Source organism: Colias croceus, chromosome 12 (assembly GCF_905220415.1).
Source record: "Colias croceus chromosome 12, ilColCroc2.1".
Classification (NCBI taxonomy): domain Eukaryota; kingdom Metazoa; phylum Arthropoda; class Insecta; order Lepidoptera; family Pieridae; genus Colias; species Colias croceus.
The window spans coordinates 9,560,936-9,578,052 of NC_059548.1; the positions used below are offsets into that span (position 1 = coordinate 9,560,936).

General features: G+C 32.9%; 2 protein-coding genes across 4 annotated transcripts in view; one reads left to right on the forward strand and one right to left on the reverse strand.

The window, feature by feature from the left end:
* LOC123696204 (GATOR complex protein NPRL2-like) overlaps positions 1 to 3,589 on the forward strand; it is a 50,383-nt gene extending 46,794 nt beyond the window's left edge. Inside the window, exons 6-8 of the mRNA XM_045642266.1 lie at positions 119 to 203; positions 361 to 530; positions 789 to 3,589. Coding sequence (XP_045498222.1) covers positions 119 to 203; positions 361 to 530; positions 789 to 965 — 432 coding nt within the window. The 3' untranslated portion in view covers positions 966 to 3,589. The remainder of the gene's footprint in view (positions 1 to 118; positions 204 to 360; positions 531 to 788) is intronic.
* A 4,512-nt stretch (positions 3,590 to 8,101) lies between these two features.
* LOC123696387 lies at positions 8,102 to 16,856 on the reverse strand. Of its 3 annotated transcripts, none has more exons than XM_045642523.1 (8): positions 16,184 to 16,856; positions 14,373 to 14,650; positions 13,297 to 14,133; positions 12,032 to 12,373; positions 11,404 to 11,508; positions 10,866 to 10,955; positions 10,270 to 10,503; positions 8,102 to 9,402 (listed from the first exon to the last, which is right to left on the reverse strand). In XM_045642523.1, exons 1-8 carry the CDS (start codon positions 16,458 to 16,460, stop codon positions 9,361 to 9,363), a joined length of 2,205 nt encoding a protein of 734 aa, XP_045498479.1. In that variant the 5' UTR covers positions 16,461 to 16,856; the 3' UTR covers positions 8,102 to 9,360. The 3 variants fall into 3 exon arrangements, with proteins under 3 accessions (XP_045498479.1, XP_045498478.1, XP_045498481.1); XM_045642522.1 differs by having other exon boundaries at positions 11,404 to 11,511; XM_045642525.1 differs by lacking the exon at positions 11,404 to 11,508.
* Positions 16,857 to 17,117: the final 261 nt, after the last annotated feature.

A 17,117-nucleotide genomic window follows, 5' to 3' on the forward strand; every position in this document is an offset into this window, starting at 1 on the left:
ATTAAGTAATCAGTACGGGTACGGGAGGAGGAATGAAATTAAAACTTGAAAAGTATAAACGTGTTACATACGGGTTTAAATTATTATATTGTATTTATAAAAGGTATAATACTTACAGGTGTACAGTGCGACGCCCAAGTTGAGGCAGTTGACGCGATGTCCAGGCCTGCAGAAACAATGCGTCGAGTTTTGCGCTAGATCACGTAAGGTTTTCTTTAATTTCATTACTATCAGTCTGTGGATTACCTATAGTTTCTTCTGAATAAACACCCCCTTACAGCTCGCCAATATTTCCAAAAATAAGCATGTCCTTTCCTATAATCCAACCCAGTTACCAAATAAACTATCTCCCCATTACAGCTCGTCAGTTGCCCAAAGTGAGTGACCTTTTCCGCATGTACGCGGGCATGACGTACGGCAGCACAGTGCGCGACCTGTGCCGCCGGGTGCGACCGCAAGAACTAGCTATTAATGAGAGGAAACTTGTGCTCTTTGGTGTGCTAGAGGGTCTGATACGGAGAGTTTATAAGGTGAGTTAAGAGAAAATTAATTTGGATTTGTTCGAGGTTTTAGCATTCTGGGCATAAAAGATGATGACCGTTCGCGTTGGCATTAATATCAGGCAAGATCGAAATTAAGATGACAATATTTAGAATTGTGACGCTTTTTGCTAACTGGCATTCCAGTCATTACTCGTGTTGTCAAACCGATCAAATCCAAGCCTCTAAAATGTTACTGTTGTATATTAATAATTATCTATTTTAAAAGATGTATAATTTCTCTTCCAGTACCCAGTGACACTCCACAACGACTCAGCCTCGACCCGCAGTGCGCCCAGCGCATGCGGCCGCTCGTACAACGGGCTCGTGTGTCTCGACGAGCTGTGCTGTACGAGCGGTGTGTCCGTCTCGCTCATTGAGGAGCAGTTGGAGAGGGACAGCGATGTTGTGTTCATTGTGAAGTAGTTTGAATGTGGGTAGTGCGTCGCAATTTGGTCGGGTTATAGTGACTCGCTCAAAGAGGAGATGGAATGGGATAGCGATGTTGTGTTCATTGTGAAATAGTGTACTGATCGGGTTATTGTGGGTAGTGCGTATAGAAACAAAGAATGGTTATAATGAAGGAAGGATTATAATGACTCGCTTACTGATTATTATTATTACTCGTCCAGTAGTGACATTATTGGGTTATACTGAACAGTCCCTTGAAAGTAGATTAGGTAATAGTGTGCTACCAACCAGCACGCGATTTCAAAGTGTTGTAGTGACGAGAGATGGTGTTCATTGTGAAATAGACCTTTTTAAATGATTGGACGATGTGACGAAATCGACAAGAGACGTGAAATAACGTTGTGGTTTTGAAATGGGCGTTTTATAGTGACTGGTCCTTTGAGGAACAGATGGAAAAGGCTCGTTGCTAAATAGTGATTTTAAATGGCCGGATTATAGTGACTCGATCAACGAGCAGTAGATGGATAGTCAGTGCGTTGTGTTCATTGTTAAATAGTGCTTCTTATATTGTATAATTAGGTTTAAAATTTATGAGACTTTGGAATTAAATTGTTAGCGGTAATCAAGAATGAGTAGTAATAGTAGAAGATATTAAAAGTGTGGTGTGTAGCTTCCTTGGAAAATATACTAGATATGAATTTTTTGTAAAAACATAGAACATATAGTGACAAAAATATTATATATATAGACTTTGGTTATAAAAGAAGACTTTGTAATGGAACTTGTGACGTAAACCAATTAGAATTTATTAAATACGACCATAAAAATTAAAAAAAATTAATTAGTTAATACATATTGTTAGGACTCTATTGACCTTTTTTGAATATTGAAAATACAATTTTTTACAACTAATACAAAAGAAATTTTTTGACTTCGATATCCATTGTATGTGTTATGAATTTGTACTAGATGCATTGATTTTTTTACATTTGTTTAATATAAATAGATTTATCGCTAACTGAGAAACTTAAAATAATATTTGAAAGTTTATTTAAAAATGTTAAAAGTGCATATTATGTATTGTGTAATGTTATATGTATAAGGAAATAATGGCAAGGAAACACAAACTAATCTAAACGAATTAGTTTAGGCTTGACACATGCAATACTGTGTTTCTGCACCATTATAATTATAAGTCTATGCTCAATATTAGTCGTAAAATATTTTTATAATTATCAAATATACACTGTGTACATAATAAAGGTGCTATTTCTTAAATAAAATAAATCATTTATTTTCACATAGGTAATAATTTTACAATTCAAAGTGACCCAGGCTCCTAAGATAGTAAGAACTGTTTCAGGAGCCTGGAAATGTTCTAAATTTTATACATTTTTACCGAAGACTAAGTCCCACCGAGTCACCTATAGGGGCATTCTTTGTTACATGGGGTTTCTAAACTCTTTTTTGTGTAATTATTGTATATTCTAGCGCTTATTTTATATATTTAGTACGTACTTTTTGATAGAAATTAAAATATTCATAGTTGTCTTCTGTATGTAAAAATTGTTGTGAAATATTAGATTTAAGTTTTTATTACTGTACCTGATTATTTCAATAGGTACATTAAAAGTCCCATTTAAATAAATATGTAATTTTAGTTTTGTTATCACTGACTCTATTTTCCAGAATTATAAAAAATAAAAATAATTTAATTCGCCAAACTGACTTTTTCATATTTTTTTTCTATTATTATTTTTCTATAACCATATAACATTAATAAATAAAAAATACATTTTTTTAGATTTAAGTCATCATTGTAAATACATATAACTACCAAAAGTGAAACTAAATAACATGATATTAACTTTTCTGTCTATGCCTAGTCTATATTTAATTTTTAATGGCGCCTAGTCAGAACGACGAATCAATGCAAAACAATGTTTTTATTAAGAATAGAACTAGAAACTTAAAAGGAAACATTTTTAACGCACATTTTTTAATAACCGCATTTATTTAATAAGAAACATACCATTTAGTGTTTGTTTATAATACAAAAATACCTATATATCTTGTTTTTGCAAAATTAGTAAAAAATAGTGTCTATAAATTTTGTTATTATTATTAGATGTTATTTATATGTTAGGAACTTATATTCTCAATATATTAATCACTTGTCTTGTATTCGATTTATATGTAATTTAATTCATTCAATATTTAATAACATACTTTTTTCATATTATATAGAAAGTCAAACCTTAAGAGGTTAAAAATGTTGAAATTATTTTTTTCAAATAGTTACTTTAATAATTTTTGAAAACAAAATGTAACATAAGAAAAGCCATACATATTTATTTACTAAAGCTCATTTTTCAATATTTATAACTATGTTAAACCTTTACTTTTCATGAGATCGCTGTATTTACTATAAATATGTACTGAAAAAATAAGAAAAAATGGCAAAATTTTAGATTTAAGTGACTTTAGTATAAGTGTATGTATTTGTAATCTGTTGTTTATATTTTAAGAGATTATTGCTTTAACTTGTTAGTCCTAGATTGATTTGGAAATATATTGACGTGTAAAGTATATTTACAATGTTTATTCTTGTTTGTAACTCAAATAAATGTTTTTATTCATTTCTCTTGTTTAATTTTACCTAAATAAATGATGCCCCTTGATTTTGAACCTACTTTTATAAAGATCTGTAATATTGAGTAGAAATCCATAGAACGACTGCACCTTTAAAGAAATACTATGATCAATGATTATATTTTATTAATAGTTTGTTATGTCTAAAAGCGAGGTAGCCTTATCAACATTATTTATAAATAAAGGAATTTTTACTTCGGCGGCCTTGAATACTCTCCGCATTAGTTAAAGCTTTTCCTTTTTTATTAGTAAAAAGTTATTAGCGCAAAGTTATTCAAAGTGACATTCAACGAGCAAGCGTGTAAACATGTTGTTTGTGCATGTGCCCGTGTTTGTTCGTTTGTACCGTAAGCGCATGGGCTGCTTGCCATGCGTCTGAACGTACCATTAGTTAATATCATTGACTACAAATGTATCTATCGCCACCGTGCATAATGACTATGTTTCGACAAAGATAAGGGGTCCGAGACAAATGGCAAAACGCTTGACATCTATTCCATTTCTATATGTACAATTAATGCTATGTCGATATCCAGCATACACTCATACCATAGACACAGAGATCACGTTCAGACATTAAAAACTTTCAGCTTAGCTATATTTCTTCTACTTATCTATACAAACTAAAAAAAAGAATACCCGTTTTCGTTTGTGAAGTAGGGGGCAGGTACCTATATCTGTTTCTGGGCGATTTTCTTTATGGACAAGTAGGTAGCTTTGTGTGCCGAGCCTCACCGGGACATTTTATTCTTATTTGGAATCGAACCCAATACCTCTGGGTTTTACATTCAGGCGTTCATTGTAGCAAAGAGGCGAGCCGGACTCATTTACCAAGGGCTCCGAATAAGCCTATTTATTATTTTTGTAACTTAAAATGCTTTTTACACGGTAGGTTTCGATTCCCATGCGAATGTCAAAATTTGCGAAAATTTGCTTTAGATTGCATTAGATTACAAGTTAGATTTTCACAGCTCAAGGGACCACGCATTCCTGAGAAAGACCGACAAACGGACGGACAGTAAAGTAATCCTATAGGGGTACAGTTTTTTCCTTTTGAGGTTCGGAGCCCAGAAAGCGTGTCTGTGATCAAGATCAAGTAAAAATATTAATTACTAAAAGTAGTTTGGAAAAATAAGACACCAATTGAAAGACAGTACTGATTTAATATTCTTATATAACATTATATAAGTTACAAAATACATAAACAGTTGTAGGTAACAAAACACTTGACTAGCGTTTTAAGACGAAACAAGTCTGCCAACACACCCACTGCATGCTACAGGCCTCCACTTACCAGTCCAATTATATAGATATTAAGCACAAGTCACAAGAAATTTAAAAAACGTATTTATTGTCGAACAAAGCATATTTGATCTTTGCATTTTTTACAAAAAATGTATAATTTGTATATGAACAAAATTGATTAAAGGCAAAATAGTTTTTTGTATACGCATGCTTATTTGGTTCATAAAAATCAATACAACTAAATCGTGTAAATTATGTTTTACAACATCTGTAGTATGCAATAGAAATATCCATAGACAATATCTGTAAATCAGAGGTGAAAGACGAAAAAAAACTGTACAATTATTTATAAAAAACTCAATTCGCGCCAACTCAAAAAACAAAGATGGCGCGTGGTCATTCCATTTTCATTTTTCAACCCCTGACATGCAGAAACCAAATTTCGCTTCGACACCTTAATACAATCAAATCTTATACAATAAAAGCGTTGTCTTACACAAAACAGCAAGCGTCTAGAGCATTTATATAAAAATAGAACCATTTTCAATATATATCGGATGCGTATAAATAATAATCACAAGAATAGCTTGTATAGTGTTTGGCACGGTCGGAAACATAATGCTACTAACTCGAGCGGCACAATGGCGAAATAATAAATAAAAATAAAAAAATTATTACAAGATATTTAAGCGCGATTTAATTTATTGGTACTGAAAAACAATTCCGTCATTAATCATCAAAAACATATAAAGATTAATTTATAACGATTTATTTATCTTGGCTTCATTTTAAATTGTCGAATTAGCTATTTTTTAATTTCTTTAAAGATATTATTTTGTTTACTACTATGAAAAGGCGCCAATTTCAAAAAGTAGAAGTAGAAAAAACAGTGTATTGCAAATGGCATTCAAATATGCACCCTATAACGTTAGGAATAAATGCTACCATCTAACGATATATAAAAAAATGTATAAAATAAATAAATTAAAAACTGAACGAACTACGCCAAGTTGTGACACTCTAGTTAGATTTGATCGTTACTAAAACACTATTTCAAAAATGTTGAAAGTCTATAAATTATTATTATTGAAGTTATACTTCTTTTGGCGCGATGGAGAAAAATGATGGTGAATTTTTACGATGCGCGCGCACACCGACACCTAAATTTAACAGCATGAAGTTAGTTCTAGGTGGTATGAAAATTGATAACTATTTTCAAGTTGTATATTCAGTATTTTTTCCATACGCCAAAGAAGTATAACTTCTAACGCGTGTACATAAGTACACACACTCTTTTTTCACATAGATTTAAAGTTACAGCTCAACCACGCAATATATAGAAATTAAAGCAAGCTATATATTTTACAGTTAGACTACATTATTAAATCCTTACTGCGCTAATAAACCACAGATTACAAATTAGTTTCATATATTTTTATCTGTTATAAATACTCTATATAAATTTAGACTAGGGCGTTTTACCATACAGCCAAAAGCATAGAGTAAACAGGAACGTATTTTAGTGTCAAATAGATAAAAAAATAAATAAAAAAATAAATAAAAAAATAGTGGTTTATTACAGCAGTTCTAATATTGCTGCGGTTGAGCGAGGATTAAAGAAATACTTTTTTTTATTAAAACTGATTCTTAATCTATTAGATTAGTTGTTTTCATGAAATTATAATACATGTCCTTGTATACCATTGTAATACAACTACATGTCATCAACACTGAATGATCGATTTTTATTTATTTTTTTGACGTGATAACGTCTTTAAAATCGTTTTAGTCGGGTGACATGTTCAGAAACTTGTGTCACACCAAAACCTCACGAGCGCGATCGCAGGTATAACGAGAGAGAGACGGACCGATCTCCCGTCTCATCTCGAGCGCTGCCACTGCATTATGTTATCACGTAAACATCTCGATCGTAAACCTACTTTACAAACAGCCAATTTTTTTTTTTAATAAAATGCAGATTATAAAAGTAATATGTTTTGGCGCGTATTTTCGGCAAAGACATTCATGAATTTTTATTCGCTTTTTTAATATTAATAAGTAAGTACATAAAATACAGTTATATCACAATGGTATATTACAGGCGAGTGTCCGGAATACCGCCTTAAAATAAAATATATATTGCTTACGTTGATAAAAGGCACAAACTATTTGGTGAAGTTGTTTCGTATGAAAATTAAATCCCATCTTCATAATAACATTGTCTTATTTATTTCATGTACTTACGTTTTATTGTACATACTTATAACCTACCTATACATACATATTCTTGCTCCATTCTACAGTTAAAAGTCCATTTAGTAAATAAGGCCAGTAACTAAATATATAAAAAAGTTGTTGGTTTTATGTACACGTGAAATAAATGAGACAATGTATATTATTTACATGACAGTAATAAATTTTTCAATTCGCTTACATCTAAAACTACATTTAATGAACAGTTGAGTTTTTATATTAGTCTAATGAGAATGATTTTCTGTCAAAATGAGTTAATTGTCTTTTAATATTTAATCTGTATTTAGTGTAACCTTTTTCATATACATATTGTAAATAAAAGATTCTCGAAGCAGTTATAACATTCAATTATTTTGACATTATGATTCGATAATTAATTTTTACTGCAATTCTCAATTATTTTGTATAATTTAGATTTTTTTTTCCTCTAGTGATTGTATAGTATTGAAAAAGTACATTTCGCATGAATATGAATACGAATGCGTAGAAATTAAGTAATCTTTTTTTCTACATTTAATAGAAATGGTTTTTTATATGAATTTCTATTATGAATGTTTTGTGTTTCTATATTCGAAAAATAAGACTCCCTCAGTGTTTCGTTGGTAAAAAATAAATTAAATCGATACATAAATAATTTATTACTCTAGCATATCAAGGAATGACCTAATTAAGATAAGCCTAACTCCGAATTATTATGACAAAAATAAGCATCGTTGTTACATAGTATGTACAAATGTTTATTCAATTTTCTATCGTTAAAAAATGTAAGACAAAAAAGTGACGCCCGAAGTTGAAAAAAAAAAGGTCAATGCGCATTGAGATATACATATGGAGACGACACCGCCTACATCACTTATGTTCCGCTCAACATACGCCATATGGCGTAACTGCACGCTCATTTTTTATTTGTTTTAAAGTGAAACGCATCAAATATGCCTTCGTGTGTGTTACGATATTGCAAAAATAATACAAATATGTAATACGGAAAAGTGCAAAGGAATAACTTTCATCGGTAAGTACCTAACTAGATAATAATTTTTAAAACTTAGTTAGAGCAAAAAAATGGCGCACAGATTTTGTTCGTGGTGTCTCCTCCATACGAAATATTAATCTCAATGTCAATGCGTCAAAATTTCCCGCCATTTAAGTTTTATAAAAAGAATGTAAACTCATTTTTTTCAATTTCACACATTTAGAAGACATTTATTTGTAATGAAAAATACTGGGAAAGGGTTTGTAAACAGTTATGAAATACTGAAAGTATGTTTATCATATTATTTATTTATGTTTAACCATTATTTATAATTAATATTTACTGTTTCTTCATATATATTAATGTTATGTGCATATTACGTTTCCCATATTGTCTTTTACGTTAAACGAATCGATAAAAAGTTGAATTTTACATTAAAATCGAGAAACATACTATCTTAGGCGTAAACAGAAACTATTTTATTGTGCGTATGAGATGTCGATATTTTGCGTAATCAACTTTAATCAAGAATATGAAAAAGAAGTAAAAATATTATTTTACAATATGTATAAGGGTAATTAATATTCATTAATTGTCTATTTTCTATGATACAAGTCAGTTTTGTTTAGTTTTGAACTAGATGATGATATACAAAATATATATGATATATGAGATTTTTTACAATTTTTGCTGTTAAAAATTAAATTTTCTCTATAATAATAAAATGACTAAAGTTTATCACGCAAAATCGTGCACCTTTTACGCGAGGAACCATTGTATACTAGAGAGATTCACCCATTATGTATATAAGTTCGAGTATTTTCATTGCATTCAGACGAACGACGTATTATCTTTTGTTAATATTATTATTGGTGCAATTAACACGTTGTAGAAGTGAAGCTAAAACTAAAAATATTGGTTTCAAGACAATAAGGCGAATGTTAGATTTACCACAAACATAAGAAAAACTAAATAATGCTCCCGAATTTTTGTATCTGTCTTTCTAATGTCAATTTTTTGTTTCATAGACTTTCAAAATAAGTTTTCATCACGTAAATTATTTGACCAGAATTTTTATACACTAAACAAACACAGAAACATTGGGAAAAGGAATTTTTTTTATATCCGCCACATTCACAATTATTAAAATTGTGACATTGTTTGTCTATATTATCCATCCGAATACAATGAAAACACGTTACAATATAAATATATAAGGCAAAATCTACCGCCCGAGTACGCGATCCTATTTGTTCTAACTTATTTACCTTAAATAACACATGCCGTTCAACCGGAGCACATTTCTGAATGGTCGTCCCATGCTGCTACCTGAAAGTTTTATTTTAAAATTGAATAAAAATCGAAATTAATATATTTTTGAACTGAAACTTCTGTATCGGGGTTGGAAAAAAAAATATTAAAGTGAAACTTCTTTATCGGGTTTGGAAAATTTTTTCGTTACGCGTGACATTTTTCCGTTACGCGCCATCTTTTTCTTATCCCTACCACGCGTGATTCGACGTATTTCTGTAAAGTTGCATATAGTAAATTATTTTTTGAAAAATAAGGTCATAAAGAAGTTTCACTTCTTACGTGTGTACACTAGTACACGCACACATTTTTTTTTTGCATTTACTGTTTAGTGACACACAACCACGATACTCATTCAGTCACACAAGTTTTAAGACAGGGTTTATCTTTAAGCGCGGGTTTTCTTAAATCTGGTTTTGTCGTATTTCACATAGATAAACTAACTATTAAAGTGACAGATCCCTGGTTTAAAGTTAGACTGTGTTTAAATTGTTTTGTGGTATGACCATTTATGTTTCGTGATTAGAACACGTTTGTGAGCGAGGTATATTAATTATCGCCATATTGTCCCGCCCTTCGTTTGGAGGAGTGGTTATGAGTCCGTAAGTGTCTGCTAATGTTATGCGTATCTACGTATGTGTGTGAGTATACATGTGGGTATATGCGTGCGTATGTGTGCGTACATGCGTGCGTATGTGTGCGTATATGTGTATGTATGTTATGCGTTAGTGTCTGCGTATGTTAGTCGTAAGTGTCTTCGTATATGTGTATGCGTATGTTGTGCGTATGTGTATACCCGTGTGTTAATGCGTATGTGTGTGCATATTTGTGCACGTATGTGTATGTATGTGTATCATGTGTATGTATGTATGAATGTCCACACACCTGGCACTCCCGGCTGCAGTACCACTGGTTGGCGCAGCCGGCGCACACGAACTGCGCGTCCCGAGCCCTGCAGCCCTGGCACAGCGGCGTGTCGTCCGCCGCTTCGTCTATCACGAGCCGGCCGGCGCCGGACGGCGAGCCGCCGGACGCGCCGGACGCTCCGGACGCGCCGGACGCACCGGACGCGCCGGAGCCGGCCGCTTCACCCTCTGAGGCAGGGCTCTCTTCGTCGTCCTGGAATTGGAGAGAAAACCATGTAGATATAAAAAGCAACTCTACTCTCAAAGCTGTTCCTAACAGACGTTTAGGGAAAATTAATTTTCGGACATGACAAGAAACCATTGTGAATTGAGAATAAAGGCTTTTTTATTTTATTTATGAAACAACTGCAAGCGTTTGTAAATGGCCCTTGCGTTGCGTTGCCCTAGCGTTTGTAGATAGTTGAAAGTTTAACAGGCCGATTTAAATTTGACGGTCACTTCGATAGATTAAAATCTTTGGAAAAATATTACGTAAAACCTAAACAAAGGTAAACTCTACCTGCTCTTTGCTATTCGAGAAAATAATAAATAAAAATAATAGTCAATGAAACTTACCAACTGCACAACTTCCGCTTTATCTTGTGTCTGCGGTTCCGGCGGTGGGGGTGTCGGCTGCACCGGTGTTATCGTTATTTCGCCACAATTCTGCACAAATTTTACAGCTTTTCATAACAACAACTAAAAAACATCATAACATCGTTCCCAAATTTTCAGTTATATCAGTCGCAATGCCGCATACATAAGCATGCACAAGCATTTCGTTAACAAACTGTTTATTTCATTATCGACCCCCATTTTTAATACTGTAGTGCATTATGCTATGATTAACATTAAATTTGGTGAAGTGATTCGACATCAAAAACTAGTGTTGTACTGCAACAAATATGAAAATGTGGCTTCGAATGCTTTTGTTAATCAATGAGTATTGCCATTTACCAAAAAAAAAACATCGCAACCGCGCGAAACACCTCACTCATCTAAACTAAACACAGGCTGGATAGAATTTTGTCTTAAAACTAGAAATTTTGAATTTGGAATGATCGAGGCCAATTCGTACACCAATTGCGTCTTATTTCCTTACGTCATATGGTACCTTGGCCTGACCGAAAGTTGGCAACGGTGGTGCACTCTGTGTTCCGTCCGGTGACGTAAGCAGTTTTGCCAACGTCGGCGAGTAACTCTGAGACGCAGGAGACGCCTGCTGGAAGGTTGGCAACACTCATTCAAGCTAATCCAATCATTTCAACTTGGAATGCGTTGCGGGATGGACGAGTTTGCTCGACTTTGTCGATATTATAAAACTTTTTTATTAAATCGTATTCAGAGTACGCCCCTTCTTGGTCATGCTAGATATAGGATCTATAAAAGCTAAATAGATTAAATGGTTTCATTTAAATATGTACGATAATATTGCAAGCTAAATGAAAATGATAAGCTGTGGCATTAGTAATGTGTGAATTAAAACTATTTTGACGCAGTCAAATCATTTTCCTTCACCGATTTTCTGAAAGAAAGTATCAAAAAGTATTTGAAGTATTCGAAAATTTTTGAACTTTAATTAATCCCATAACAGATAATATTATATAACTGAAAGCTAGATAACGAAACCTAATTATATTCCCACCTATTTTTATACCTACCCACAAAATGTTCAACCCGATTCAACCATCAAAATAGTTTCATTCCATTTTGATCCTTACTTCTCTCTCCACCATACATACCTTAGTCAAAATCCCGTGCAGCAACGAATTCTGCTGGCTTTGTCCGGTATCGTGACTCGTGGTGACAGGCAACAACGAAATTTCTGGGTACGGCGGTGGAGGTGGCAATCTTGGACTCGGAGACGCCATTCTCTCCGCTTGCTTCTGTATGTGTTCTTCGTTCCTTTCTGGCCTTCGTCTCTCCGGCCTGATGTGTTCTGGCCGTGGCATATCCATTCTACTGGGCATCATGCCTGGTTGCTGCATGTTCGCGAATTGAACTAGCACGTCTTTGAAGGATAGGCCGTTGGGTAGACTGCCCACTTGCATTTGTTGGAGCCGTTCGAGCATCGCCTTTTGATTCTGGAATTGTGTTTGTGTCATTTGAGTGTGGAAGTTTGTGTTATGAAGTAAGTTTATGAGGTTATGCTTTATGGAGGTAAGGTGATATTTAGGATAAATAGGATTCATGTCTTTAAGTATTTGTATTATAAGATGCGACTTAGCTTGAGCTATGTTTAGTAATAAAGCAGATAATATTGTTATTTGTTGAATTCTAGTATAAACTAAATATGACAAGTTAGAAATACTGATCAGACTTCAAAATTCTGATAAAAACTACGTAAACCTTTACGTACATAGTTTTCTATAATTTGCGAACGTCAGTACATACGTAAAAAATAAAATAAAAGAAACCGATTATTCAAAATCGTAATTATGACTTTAGTCACCTTCAAGGAACTTAGTATCATTTCAAATGAAGTACATTAAATGTTTTCTCGATAATTCAAGTATTTATTAGTAAGAATAAATAAAAGAATGTGCGCAATTACGTATTACTACGAATGTGTATTACATAATAACAATAATTATTAAAATAATCTATCATTCTATAAATCATCATTTCATTATAGAACAATCTGTATTCATTGGATATTCCAGAGGTACATCACAGATTAAAGGGCAAAAGTTTATTTAATCACTATAATTAATTTTTTTATGCAAATGCATGTAAATTCGAAAACCATGTATTATTGGTTACATGAGTATGTTTATTATTTGGTAATAGACAAAGTTATGTACACTATTGTTTGTGTGTAAAGAAAGATAATAAAATAGGTACATTTTTGGTTGAAGGTATAACAGCAGATATACTTGTGGGATCGAGACATAATATTATATTGATTCGTCAATTCATAAATATTGAACCTTAACTGAAAGAAACATACTAAACTTCTTTAAAATAAAAGAAAAACATTATCTAATAAATAGCTTGAGGCACTTACCATATCCAAATTATTGAACAGCATATTTAGGTTTCCTAGATTATTGACACTATCCATTTTCGGCGCTATCGGCCTTGGGTTCATAATATTAGGGTTCACTATCGACTTCATTCGTCTTCCTCTCCTAGGAGCTATTTCCGGATTCCTCTGCCTATAATCCGCTATTATTGACTTCACATCTTTAGTCGGTCCTTGACGGCCCATCGGCATACCGTAACTAGACGGCAACTGACCGTTCATATCTCTAGGAAACCCTGGTAACGGCCCAGGCATCATTAAACCTTGCGGGAACATTGGTTTGGACATCTGCTGCATATGCGCAGTTTTGTCATATGGCGGTGGCAACCCTGACATTAAATTGAAATGCGTCGTAACTGGCATCACAGGTTGCATCATGGGATTGAGTGATCCAGGTTGTTTCAACGCTAAACCGGATATTTCATCGCTTTTATCTATAGCGAGGTTCTTAGCTTGGTTCAGATAGTCGAATGGATCAGTTCTCTCCGCCCCATTAATATCAGCCGACTTCTCAAAGGATAGCACTTGTTTTCGCCTTAAGAGCCGTAGTAGAATTTCCTCTTTGACCTTCTTAAGATGTAATATATTGTTCCATTCATGTTCCTTCTTTTGAGCTAACTCGCGTAACGTCTGTATTTCCGAGAGCAGTTGTTCCGTATGCCTCTGTATTTCGTCCACGTTGTTCTTAGTTGCTGTTTGTATGTAATCGTTTATCATAATATCGTGTTGTGGAAACGTTTTCTCGACTTCTTGGCACAGTTTCTTTAGAGGCGATTCCGTGTCCACGTCTTCGCTAGATCGCCGCTTTACAGGTTCCTCCTGTTTTTAAAAGGTTTAGATGTTACAAATTAAAGTTATAAAATAATACATTGAGCTGATATACAATAACTGGAAAAAAATCGGAATATTACAAATGTTAGATTATTTAGGGGGTGTTCATAACAAAAACAAAGACAAAGTTATGGCAAAGACAAAGACCTACTTTGTGTAATTTAAGTGCGAAATTGCTTTGTGTAATTTAAATATGTAGTTACATGAAAACAATCAAGAAATTTTACCTTAATATCCCCATTAACAGGCTGCGTACTTTTTGGTTCCTTATCTACTTTCTCAGTTGGCGCTTCTAACATTTGAACATCTGTCTCACTCTCTCTCTTCTCTCTCTCTTGTTTCTTCTCCTCTTTGCTTTTCACTTCTACCGGTGGCTCTTCTTTCTCCTCACTAACTATTGCTACCTCAGGCTCCGTTGTCTCATTCTTAATTTCAACAACTTCTGAAGTTTTTGCATCCTCTTGTGGAATTTTAATGAAAACTTTAGTGTCCTCTTTAGTAGTTTCTAAAACAATAGAAGAAGCTGCTATAATCTATCCATATAATTTTCATGTTTTAATTGATTAACAACTAGGCCTACCTACCCAAGGCTTTATGATCATGATTTTTAGCAATCAAATTTTTCCAGCTCTTTCTATTTTATAAGTTTCACTTACATAATGTCAAGAATGACTGACCAGACTTTAACGTTTTTCTATTTGTTAGATTCGTCTTTGCTTGCATTTAATTTTATAATTTAAATCCTCACATAAAATTACTTAGACAGACACAGGATTAATTCATTTATGGATATATGAGACAAATGAAATACTTGAATATTATACATTTAAGAAGGATTGTCTACAGAGCTTAATACATGAAGCGAAAAGTTGGTATCCGTTTTTTACAACAATTTGAAGAGTATGAAATTTGGCACAATATAATCCAAACTAATAATTATAAATGCGAAAGTAACTCTGTCTGTCTGCCTGTTACTCAATCACGCCTTAACTACTGAACCAATTTGCATGAAATTTGGTATAGAGATATTTTGATACCCGAGAAAGGACATAGGATAGGTTTTATCCCGGAAATCCTACGGGAAGGGGTTTTCTTTAAAACGCGGGCGAAGCCGCGGGCAGAAAGCTAGTTTTATATAAAAAAGAAGTGCATAATGCTATGCTTTTGGAAATAATGCATAATGTAATTAAATCAATATAAAAACACTACACACAGTATCATAATATATTTTCTGTTTGGTTTACAGCTATGGTTGAATTTCAGTGCCTGTTACTAGTAAAAATAAACACATAAATAGTATATATGCAGAAGATAACAAAATATGTCTGTTCATTTTCAAATGTCAACAAATATAATAAAGAAATTCTAAGCAAGTCTACCACTAAGTTACTTTCACTTCAACAGTTCACTTAGTAGTTAATACTTTTGGGTATTGATAAACAATTGTATATTGAAGAAAAAAGAAGAACAATGTTGGATATTTAAGTAGATAATAATAGACATGATTTTATTACTTAATCTACTTTTATATTACACTAGAGGTCCACCCTGGCTTCACTCGTGGTACATATTTCGCAATAAAGGGAAGCCTGTGTTCTTTCTCAGGGTCTAAAGATTGTCTGTGCGAACCATTACATACATACATACATAATTACAAAAATTTCCTCTTTATAATATTAGTATAGATTCTTATATTTAATTTATAAGAGACAAAAATAATGTAAACAAATTATTCTTCTATAAAAAAAAATTCTTAAATGTATGTTATGTACACTTGGGTAGAATAATACACAAGAAAACATTTAATTGGACATTTAATTATTTAAGAATTATCCCATTTATTCAATCACTAAAAATATTAAATATTTATTTTGCAGTAAATTTTTTCCATCAATTAGCTCATGTCAAGATCAAGAATAAGTTTTTTTTTTAATTCATTCAATATTTACTTCCCTGTTCCCTGTTAATGCTGCACTATGGATAAAATAAAAGTGTACCAAGCCCAGTTCTGAATTCTAAATAAGAAAAAAGATCTTACCTTTTGTTTCTTCCTGTTGCTCTCCCAAATCACCACCTTTGCTTGCACTCTCGCTTAAACTCTCTTCTTTGGCATTATCATCACAGTTACCCGCATTCTCATTTGTTTCCACCTTATTATCAGCGGTGTCTTCTGCTTCCTTCGCGGAGCTCATTTCTTCGTCAATGCACAATGGATCAACTTCATTTTCACCCGAGTTTTCCGGCAAGGGCGACTCCGCAGCTCCCACTAACCGGTCTTTCGGTGAATCCACTATTTTAATATCTATATCGTTCATGTTTATTTACATATTTTCGAATTTGTTACGGTGTCAGCATGCCGAATATTTCTCAATGCTTCGACTCGCAATCATAACCATAGTTATGCACCACAAAATCTGTCGAATATACCAGGTGTGCGCCTCTTGCGTTTATATTATATATATTTAATTAATATCACTAAAATATTTCAAATCTCTTTCCCATATTGGGAGACTTCACAAATTCGCAATGAACTCAAGCCATGCACACAAATATATTTATAAGGTATATATACTTTACACCAATATAATTTATTTGCGACTTTATTACGTTAATAACTGCAGTTTGTAAATTAACTTCAAACAAATATATTCTTCAAAAAATCTAGATTTAACTTTGATTATTGCAAAAAATAATGCTTCTGTAGTAGGACGCAAAGCAATCGCACGCAGTCACAGATAAAAAATATTGACTTTTGCAATTCTCATGATTCTGGTCTTTTGAGTTAGGTATTCTAGCTGTTAAGTCATTAATAAAATGTAAACTGGCTTGCTTACTGCTTAAAATTCATATAAAAATAAAGTATATAAAAATAAACAACACTACACAATTGTTGAAATTCTAATTTACGCACATTTGATAAAAAAATGGAATAAACTATAAACGATTTTCTCCACATCGATTCTTGATTCTTT

What these genes read in the sequence shown, in the direction of transcription:
- LOC123696387 (XM_045642522.1), bottom strand. Translation starts at nt 16,460, where the DNA reads ATGAACGATATAGATATTAAAATAGTGGATTCACCGAAAGACCGGTTA. An exon ending in GCAACAGGAAGAAACAAAAG is followed by an intron (nt 14,651 to 16,183) that starts GTAAGATCTTTT and finishes CTATTGTTTTAG; the next exon opens with AAACTACTAAAGAGGACACT. An exon ending in TGCACGGGATTTTGACTAAG is followed by an intron (nt 11,512 to 12,031) that starts GTATGTATGGTG and finishes CCAACCTTCCAG; the next exon opens with CAGGCGTCTCCTGCGTCTCA.